This window comes from Oncorhynchus clarkii, chromosome 2 (assembly GCF_045791955.1).
Source record: "Oncorhynchus clarkii lewisi isolate Uvic-CL-2024 chromosome 2, UVic_Ocla_1.0, whole genome shotgun sequence".
Lineage (NCBI taxonomy): Eukaryota > Metazoa > Chordata > Actinopteri > Salmoniformes > Salmonidae > Oncorhynchus > Oncorhynchus clarkii.
Genome location: NC_092148.1, coordinates 15,690,624 through 15,701,591, shown reverse-complemented (window position 1 = coordinate 15,701,591; position 10,968 = coordinate 15,690,624). Strand labels below are relative to the sequence as shown.

Sequence of the window (10,968 nt, the reverse complement as noted above, 5' to 3'; positions counted from 1 at the left end):
TCTTTCCTTTACACGGATCAGTCGTCCTGGTCACTTTGCAGAAAAACAGCCCCAAAGCAGGATGTTTCTACCCCCATGCTTCACAGTAGGTATGGTGTTCTTTGGATACAACTCAGCATTCTTTGTCCTCCAAACACGACGAGTTGAGTTTTTACCAAAAAGTTATATTTTGGTTTCATCTGACATTCTCCCAATCTTCTTCTGGATCATCCAAATGCTCTCTAGCAAACTTCAGACGGGCCTGGACATGTACTGGCTTAAGCAGGGGGACACGTCTGGAACTGCAGGATTTGAGTCCCTGGCAGATTTGAGTCCCTAGTGTGTTACTGATGGTAGGCTTTGTTACTTTGGTCCCAGCTCTCTGCAGGTCATTCACTAGGTCCCCCCGTGTGGTTCTGAGATTTTTGATCACCGTTCTTGTGACCATTTTGACCCCACGGGGTGAGATCTTGCGTCAAGCCCCAGATCGAGGGAGATTATCAGTGGTCTTGTATGTCTTCCATTTCCTAATAATTGCTCCCACAGTTGATTTCTTCAAACCAAGCTGCTTACCTATTGCAGATTCACTCTTCCCAGCCTGGTGCAGGTCTACAATTCTGCTTCTGGTATCCTTCTACAGCTCTTTGGTCTTGGCCATAGTGGAGTTTGGAGTGTGACTGTTTGAGGTTGTGGCCTGGTGTCTTTTATACTGATAACAAGTTCAAACAGGTGCCATTAATACAGGTAACGAGTGAAGGACAGAGGAGCCTCTTAAAGAAGAAGTTACAGGTCTGTGAGAGCCAGAAATCTTGCCTGTTTGTAGGTGACCAACTACTTATTTTCCACCATAATTTGCAAATAAATTCATTAAAAATCCTACAATGTGATTTTCTGGATTGTTTTTTCTCATTTTGCCTGTCATAGTTGAAGTGTACCTATGATGAAAATTACAGGCCTCTCTCATCTTTTTAAGTGGCAGAACTTGCACAATTGGTGGCTGACTAAATACTTTTTTGCCCCACTGTATGCTGAGCACTTGTTACTCATCCCAAACCATCTCAATTGGGTTGAGGGCGCGATTATGGAGGCCAGGTCATCTGATGTGCCACTCCATCACTCTCCTTCTTGGTCAATTAGCCCTTGTCCTGTTGAAAAACAAATAATAGTCCCACTAAGGGCAAACCAGATGGGATGGCGTATCGCTGCAGAATGCTATGGTAGTCATGATGGTTAAGTGTGCCTTGAATTATAAATAAATCACTGACAGTGTCACCAACAAAGCACCCCCACACCATCACACCTCCTCCTCCATGCTTCACGGTGGGAACCACACATACGGAGATTATCCGTTCACCTACTTTGCGTCTCACAAAGTCACGGTGGTTGGAACCAAACATCTCAAATTTGGACTCATCAGACCAAAGGACAGATTTCCACCAGTCTAAAGTCCATTGCTCGTGTTTCTCTTAGCCCAAGTAAGTCTCTTATTATTATTAGTGTCCTTTAGTAGTGGTTTCTTTGCAGCAATTCAACCATAATATTGACTTGGTCTTTTACCAAATAGGGCTATCTTCTGTATACCACCCCTACCTTGTCACAACACAACTGATTGGCTCAAAAGCATTACGAATGAAAGAAATTCCGCCAATGAACTTTTAACAAGGCACACCTGTTAATTGAAATGCATTCCATGTGACTACCTCATGAAGCTGGTTGAAAGAATGCCAAGAGTGTGAAAAAGCTGTCCTCAAGGCAAAGAGTGGCTACTTTGAAGAATCTCAAATATAAAATATATTTTGTGTTATTTCATAGTTTTGATGTCTTCACTACTAATCTGCAATGTAGAAAATCGTAAAAAATAAAGAATCCCCTTGAATGAGTAGATGTGTCCAAACTTTTGACTGGTACTGTATATCAAGAGGTCTAACTTCCAGACCTGCTGAAGCATACAGTACTACATACTGCACTTCAATGTATTTTATTGTCCTAGGCTAAAGGTGTATCCATGACTACAGAGCAGTCACAAAGGAGGAGAGGTGGTGGGGCTGGAGACCTGGGGTATATCATATGACTGCCCAAGGACTGTGAAAGACCCCCTTGTTAGGCTCAGACACAAACACACCAAACCACCATTCCTCCATTATTGTCATAGCAACTGCCACATGCTGCCTGAGTTTGCAGCTGCCATAGAAACCATGAAAGTCACTGCACTCACTCAGAAATACACACACTCCTTTCTACTTCCTCCTCTCTTTCACACACACACACACACACACATACACACAACCCCGTAAATGAATCTGTGTTTCTGTGTTGCACGGACAAAATAATCTAATTTTAGACCATTCCTTAACGTCTTTCCATTTGTATTGACCATCTCGCTCGCTCTAGCCGTCTTTCTGTATCGATGACCTCTTCTTCGATTTGGCTGGGCTGTTTGGGGCCTGATGTTTTCAGTTGCTGATCACTTCCAGCCATGCAGTCCTGTCTTACCCTGGTCATACTCAGTAAGGAAATAGAGTCCAACAACAGTGTTTCTGAGTTCTGTCTTACCCTGTTCTTACCCAATAAGGTAGAAATGGTCATCAAAATTGTTAAAAGGTCAAAAGAAATTATATTCCCCTTAAATGCAACAGTTGAACAATGGATGAAGATACACCAAACTTTTTAAATCTTTATAATCCATCAGATATTGAACTTTAGCACATCATGAATGGAGTTCTGGCATTTTGGTGGGAATTCAGCTATATAGACATTTTCTTACTGTATCAGATATTTTGTATATATATTTTGTGTTTAATTGAAGACAATTATATGTGACATATTTGCATAAATACACCATGTATATTTGCATCTATTAATAAATTAACATAAGGAGAGTAACAGGGCTGCAACCACCAAAAACTTGCTCTGTCTACCCTACCTGCAGTCACCTGCTCTGTCTACCCTACCTGCAGTCACCTGCTCTGTCTACCCTACCTGCAGTCACCTGTGCTGTCTACCCTACCTGCAGTCACCTGTGCTGTCTACCCTACCTGCAGTCACCTGCTTTGTCTACCCTACCTGCAGTCACCTGCTCTGTCTACCCTACCTGCAGTCACCTGCTCTGTCTACCCTACCTGCAATCACCTGTGCTGTCTACCCTACCTGCAGTCACCTGCGCTGTCTACCCTACCTGCAGTCACCTGCTCTGTCTACCCTACCTGCAGTCACCTGCTCTGTCTACCCTACCTGCAGTCACCTGTGCTGTCTACCCTACCTGCAGTCACCTGTGCTGTCTACCCTACCTGCAGTCACCTGCTTTGTCTACCCTACCTGCAGTCACCTGCTCTGTCTACCCTACCTGCAGTCACCTGCTCTGTCTACCCTACCTGCAGTCACCTGTGCTGTCTACCCTACCTGCAGTCACCTGCACTGTCTACCCTACCTGCAGTCACCTGCTCTGTCTACCCTACCTGCAGTCACCTGCTCTGTCTACCCTAACTGCACTCACCTGCTCTGTCTACCCTACCTGCAGTCACCTGTGCTGTCTACCCTACCTGCAGTCACCTGCTCTGTCTACCCTACCTGCAGTCACCTGTGCTGTCTATTGCTGTGCTGTCTATTGTCACGTTGCTTAACTAAAAAACAATGCTAATAGAGGATACCCTCAGATTCAAAAGTCCAACACATGGTGTAAAAATAAATGCACCCCCCTCCCCAATGATACAAATATTTTCATGCCCCTTCCTTGTACTGTAAAATAAACTGCACCCCCCCCCCCAAAAAAAAAATTACTCTAAATAATGTTTATGCCCACAAATAACAATAACTGTAACGACCCTGTGTTTATAAACGTGGATAAAGACTTTGCCACTTCACCATTCTTTGTGGCACAGTCGAAGCCAGGCAGGGCTATGGGCCAGAAGGTTGAGGGTTCGCTGACCACCACAGACGATCTCACTCTCCCTGGCTGTTTCATTACACTACGATCAGAGCTGGCTGCAGACAATGATCAGCTATGGGGAAAATCAGATTTTCAACATTTTAATGCCATATTTATAATACTATAAAATATATGCAATTAATTTTCCACCAACAGGTTTCTGTGCCAATGCACCAAACAACCAATAAATAAAGTATACTGACGTCGGGCACTTCAATATCATGGTTTGCGTTTTCAATACCACAATATATACAGTTGAAGTCAGAAGTTTACATACACCTTAGCCAAATACCATTAAACTCTGTTTTTCACAATTTAATCCTAGTAAAAATTCCCTGTCTTATGATCACCACTTTATTTTAAGAATGTGAAATGTCAGAATATTAGTAGAGAGAATAATATATTTCAGCTTTTATTTCTTTCATCACATTCCCAGTGGGTCACAAGTTTACATACACTCAATTAGTATTTGGTAGCATTGCCTTTAAAATTGTTTAACTTGGGTCAAACGTTTCAGGTAGCCTTCCACAAGCTTCTCACAAGTTGGGTGAATTTTGGCCCATTCCTCCTGACAAAGCTATTGTAACTGAGTCAGGTTTGTAGGCCTCCTTGCTAGCACACGATTTTTCAGTTCTGCCCACAAATTTTTCACTAGGGTTGAGGTCAGGGATTTGTGATGGCCACTCCAATACCTTGACTTTGTTGTGGTAAATTGGCTTAAGGACAACTTTGGAAGTATGCTTGGGGTCATTGTCCATTTGGAAGACCCATCTGGAACCAAGCTTTAACTTCCTGACTGATGTCTTGAGATGTTGCTTCAATATATCCACATAATTGTCCTGCCTCATGATGCCATCTATTTTTTGAAGTGCACCAGTCACCTCCTGCAGCAAAGCACCCCCACAACATGATGCTGCCACCCCCGTGCTTCACGATTGGGATGGTGTTCTTCGGCTTGCAAGCCTCCCCCTTTTTCCTCCAAACATAACGATGGTTATTATGGCCAAACAGTTCTATTTTTGTTTCATCAGACCAGAGAACATTTCTCTAAAAAGTAGTAAAGTAGATCTTTGTCCCCATGTGCAGTTCCAAACCGTAGTCTGGCTTATTATGGTGGTTTTGGAGCAGTGGCTTCTTCCTTGCTGCACGGCCTTTCAGGTTATGTCAATATAAGACTTGTTTTACTGTGGATATAGATATTTTTGTACCTGTTTCCTCCAGCATCTTCACAAGGTCCTTTGCTGTTATTATGGGACTGATTTGCACTTTTCGCACCAAAGCATGTTCATCTAGGAGACAGAAGGCGTCTCGTTTCTAAGAGGTATGACGGCTACGTGGTCCCATGGTGTTTATACTTGCATACTATTGTTTGTACAGATGAACATGGTACCTTCAGGAGTTTGGAAATTGCTCCCAAGGATGAACCAGACTTGTGGAGGTCTTGGCTGATTTATTTAGATTTTCCCATGATGTCAAGTAAAGAGGCACCGAGTTTGAAGGTAGGCCTTGAAGTAAATCCACAGGTACAAGCTTCTAAAGCTTCTAAAGCCATGACATAATTTCCTGGAATTTTCCAAGCTGTTTAATGGCACAGTCAACTTAGTGTATGTAAACTTCTGACCCACTGGAATTGTGATACAGTGAATTATAAGTGAAATAATCTGTCTGTAAACAATTGTTGGAAAAATGACTTGTCATGCACAACGTAGATGTCCTAACCGACTTGCCAAAACTATAGTTTGTTAACAAGAATTTGTGGAGTGGTTGAAAAAAAGAGTTTTAACGACTCCAACCTAAGTGTATGTAAACTTCTGACTTCAACTGTAGATTGTCAATCTCGACAAACAGAAAATGCATTCCTCCTTACCTTGTAGGCTTACCCAGTACCGAAAGTTTGGCTTGACAATCAAACTTATTTGTGTTTTGCAACAGATGTCTCTTGATTGGATTGATTGATTTTATTTGCCAGTAAAACATTTTATATATATACACACACATATATATATATATACACACACACACACACACATACATACATACACACACACACAGTACCCACGTCAATTCAACGTCTGTATTGAAGCTTTAGGTTCTAGGTGAGCGAGGAATAGCCGCTCGGTTTGGAGAGGAGGCAGAGAAAGCGTTAAGATTTTATGAATCACTGGGCCTGCCTGGAATATATGTTTCGGTTAGCTGGTAATTGCCGGCTTTTGGCCAATAAAATGTTTTAAAATCCATGAAGGTTCAAACCAGTTCGTAAGTGTTTTATTAAATTCTGAGCCCTTTTTTTGTTTGCCACAATATAATATCCTTCTCGTATTTTCCCTATAAAAATGTACTTACTTTTGATGTTACCCTAATAAAAGTTTAGAAATTTGTGTGAAAGTTTGATGTGGCTCTTAGCATATTATACTGCAGGCCTATGATATTAAGGGAGTGCGCACCGACACTGACACCGACAGTAGAACTTGAGGTGAGGAAAACTGTTTTAGGTTTACCTGTATTTATTTTCTAAATTGTGTTAATTATGTGATGTCATCAACGGGAGCCATGTTTTTTTACTCCTCAATTTGCTCGGAGCGTGATGAGGAGGGTTTATGTATGCTCCGGTCTTTTCAATGCACATGTTCACAAATGCACATGAAAAGACAAGCCAAAGTTATATCGTCACTGATTTAGTGTTGCATTACTGTTCATAGGAATATATATTAATGGGAATGGGAATAATGTTTGAGTGCAACTTTACAAGGCTAGCCCAGCTACTGTTAGCTCAGTTGTGGGAGAGGGTCTCTTTCAGGTACCGACAGCATGAGTTTTCTGATGATTTTCTTACGGACATTCTGTCTTTTATCAGGCAAATATACTTGTATGTGAGTCCAGACGGCAGCATTAACTTTTGCTTGTAATTGTACCCATTCCATGCAGGTATGTTGAGAAATGTGACGATTTTGTATTTCATGTTTAATGTGCCTAGTTAGCTGTTGTTTATTTTTGTTACCTGTCCAGTCATTTAAAAAATGGCGTTGTTACTTCATTAGTATGCCTCAGGTATGAGGCACGCTAAGAAATATTGTGCACTTATTAGCAGATTATTGGTGTACAACATTTATAAAACGAATGAGTCTTTTGAAAATATGAACATGTACATTTTGTACAATGTATTTTTTTGTTGATGCTTTTACTCCTGAGTTTGCTCAGCGCGTGATGAGGAGAGGCAAATGTACTTGTATGGGAGTCCAGACGGCAGCATTAACTTTCGGCTTGTATTTGTATCCATTCCATGCAGTCATTAAAAGAGAGAGACAACTGTCAGAATTGTGTCCAGAGCCTTGTCTTCCACCTACACCTCACCAGAACCCAATGCAGAAAAGTACCGGTACAGAGCCGGTTACATATTCTCACTCAGCTGTGCCTCACAAGTAATACAACAACTGATTGTATTACCGATGTGATCATATAGCCAGCCTTCAAATGTTCAAATGTTAAAATATAATTTTCAAAAACATCCCGAGAAGCCTACTTCTCAAATCTCAAATTACACTATTAAAATTACACTATTAATTACACAAATTACACTATAATTACACTATTGTTTTAATAGGCTTACATTTTTTAAGTAGCGTAAAAAAAAACAAATTGAACTGTAGTTCTCGGCTTGCATTTTGACTCAGTGATCTCGACTCAAGAGTTTGGTGACCACTGTTTTGCCTATTACAGATCTGGACAAACGATCCACCTACCACTATTGTCACTTCGGCTCCCGAGTGGAGCAGTGGTCTAAGGCACTGCATCTCAGTGCTAGAGGCGTCATTTCCTCGGTCATAACGTTAATGAGTCAAGTTAACGAGCGAGTCGCAGGAGCCAAATTAAAGCAATCACTGCAGCAAGATTTTAGTGACAAGTGGATTTTGCACTCCTCAAACAGGAAATATATGGCTGAAAAAAGATCCTCAGGTGGGCGGGGCATGCGCTTAAGGAACAGTAAGGAAATAGAACCTAGTCTAACAGCAGTGTTTCTGAGCAGGCCAGTCCAAGCTAGCCCCAGTCCATGCAGCTCAGTGTAAGCCTAGCCCAGAGGGCACCTGTAGTCCTGCCCTAGGCCCAGTCGGTCTCAATGGAGAGTAGTAGGGAAACAGGAGCAGTGGAACAGTGGATGGGGTGTCAACCTTAATCCTCCTTAGTCCTCTCATTACCCCACAGCCACTGCATTCTGATGCAGAGACATTGAGCCAGTGTGTGTATGTATGTGAGTGAGTGAGTGAGTGAGTGAGTGTGTGTGTGAGTGAAAGAGGGTGTCAGAGGGTGTGTGTGGTTAGACAGCCCATTAATCAAGTGCTAGGCCTCGATGCAGTATCCGGTCACTACAGCGGTCACTACTACTCCCTCTCTCTCGGCCCTCTGTCTGTCCCTTCTTTCCTCAATTTCTCGCTCTCCCTTCCTCTTTCCCTCTCTCTCCCTGTCCCGTCCTCTCCGTCTCTACCCGCTCACGCTGTCCCTCCCTTCCTCTTTCCCTCTCTGTCTCTACCCGCTCACGCTGTCCCTCCCTTCCTCTTTCCCTCTCTGTCTCTCCCCCTCTCTCCAGAACCCAGTTTGCTTGCTAAGCCTCATTAACAATTAATTACCAATCAGCTATAGTCCAGTCACCCCTGGACCTCTCAATGATTCATTGGTAAGGTTACACAACGGTGCAACACAAACACACTCACTTGCCTCAACATACTCACAGCCACATGAAATCACACACAAACATAAATAAACTCACAAAAACCTAACCTAACCTATAATCCTTCTCATCATCACTGAACCTGATCATACCTATAATCCTCCCCACCATCACTGAACCTGATCATACCTATAATCCTCCCCACCATCACTGAACCTGATCATACCTATAATCCTCCCCACCATCACTGAACCTGATCATACCTATAATCCTCCCCACCATCACTGAACCTGATCATACCTATAATCCTCCCCACCATCACTGAACCTGATCATACCTATAATCCTCCCCACCATCACTGAACCTGATCATACCTATAATCCTCCCCACCATCACTGAACCTGATCATACCTATAATCCTCCCCACCATCACTGAACCTGATCATACCTATAATCCTCCCCACCATCACTGAACCTGATCATACCTATAATCCTCCCCACCATCACTGAACCTGATCATACCTATAATCCTCCCCACCATCACTGAACCTGATCATACCTATAATCCTCCCCACCATCACTGAACCTGATCATACCTTGCCTTCTGATTTTATATGTTGTACTCTACTGTGACTTTGAGGTGGAGGAGTGAGGCTGTGTGTGTGTGTGACCTTGGGTGGGAGTCCACAGACAAGACTGATGTGTTGAACAGTCCCACGACAACACACACACACACACACACTATATCAACATATCCAGATGAGTGTTGTTTCAGTCCATTCAGAGCAGTGACATGGTGTTTGAGGGAAGACACAGCCCTGGTTCAGACTAACACACACCATGTAAGAGAAGAGAGTATAGAGTACGTCTGGCATGAGCTGGGGATCTAATATGGTTTATGTTATTCATAAGCATGTCTGATACAAACACTAGTGTATTTAGCTAGTTAACTATATTAGAGTTTGTCAATTTTCAATAGCTCTTGATTGGAAGCTACATGATCTGATAAGTATCCTAAGTGTTTCTACATATGATATTGATTGATTTTATTAGACCATTTTTTATATATACACGTACATAAGGGCACTCCAGCCCGTGACGCCTCCACATACAATAAGAAAATCATCAAGGATAACACAATAAAGTTTATTTCCATTGTGGTCCTTCTGAAGAGGGAATGGGGAATTAATTATATTGTGAAGGACAGGTGTTAGCCTACTTTATGAATCATGAATGTCATGGGTTAAATATCACACCTGATCATCAAACTGTTATGCAGAAGTGGGACACTAAAAGAGCTGAGATGAGAAGAGTTATGAGAGAGCTCAGTGCACGGGATAGTCGCGGCTGGCGCACATCTGTCTGGTGCACATGGGAACAATATGAGCACAGCATCTAAACGCGGAAACAGATTAAATCAGATAATATTATCGTTGATATTGATAATAGATTGATATCAGAAGACGGTTTTATATTGATAGGCTAGTGTTAAGTGTTGGAGCACAGCTGATGTGAGCTGGAGGACAAATAATAAACAATATGCGACGTGAGCGACAACTGACGTACACCTGTAACGGCGGGGTTACCGTTATTATATGCGACTGATGGATGCGAGTTATTTTGGTTACAGTGTAGGATATCGCCAACACTTGGCGCTATCACAAAGAAAAATAAATGCTAGATGGATTTGCAAGTCACATTCTCGTAAACATGCACAGCTTGCTTCTACCGTTCGGTGAGAGCCACAGAGCCAGAACGATGAAGATAGAAATATAAATACGCTTGCTCTGACACACACAGAGATGCGCACAAATACAAGGCAGTATGGACAGCCTGTAACATCTTGGAGGAATTGCTTGGTTTGGAATAAATATGATCAGGCAATTTCGGAGCGCGTCACACTCACAATAGAATATAAACACGGAAAGGCTTTAGGCTACATGAGAAGGCGCGGACGAGTCTAATAATGGTGTCATTGTCACAAGTGATACATTAGGTATCAAACACCTTACCTCCTTGGTATTGACGATACCTCTCACGTATTTCCCCAGAACCGAGCCAACGCAGAGAACGCTGGACACCACGGCCAGGCACAAAAGTCTCTCGCAAACCTCCATCTTATACCAGTATTTCGCTACTCAGTGGTCATCTCGGCCCCACTTGCCAATCAACTAGAATGCAGGAAACGACAGTATCCGAGAGGGAAGCAGAGAAGACACAGGGCGCGCGTTCTCGTCTTTTGCCGATGCATGTGGCCCCAATAATTCAGGTGTGAGCGCGCTTTGGATACGCGCAACCTACTCCTTTCCCACTCACTTGTAACAGAGGCAGAATGCGCGTTCTCGCTCTCAGATTGCGACACATTCAAGAGACATACATCAATCACAGTGAAATTAATTTG

At 42.7% G+C, this 10,968-nt stretch overlaps 1 protein-coding gene across 4 annotated transcripts in view; it reads right to left on the bottom strand.

Moving 5' to 3' along the window:
* LOC139422679 (transmembrane protein 145-like) overlaps positions 1-10,751 on the bottom strand; it is a 31,989-nt gene extending 21,238 nt beyond the window's left edge. For all 4 annotated transcript variants that reach the window (XM_071173906.1, XM_071173881.1, XM_071173887.1 and 1 more), the window contains exon 1: positions 10,580-10,751. In XM_071173906.1, the coding sequence (XP_071030007.1) occupies positions 10,580-10,684 (105 nt within the window). In that variant the 5' untranslated portion in view covers positions 10,685-10,751. The remainder of the gene's footprint in view (positions 1-10,579) is intronic.
* Between the last annotated feature and the right edge of the window lie 217 nt (positions 10,752-10,968).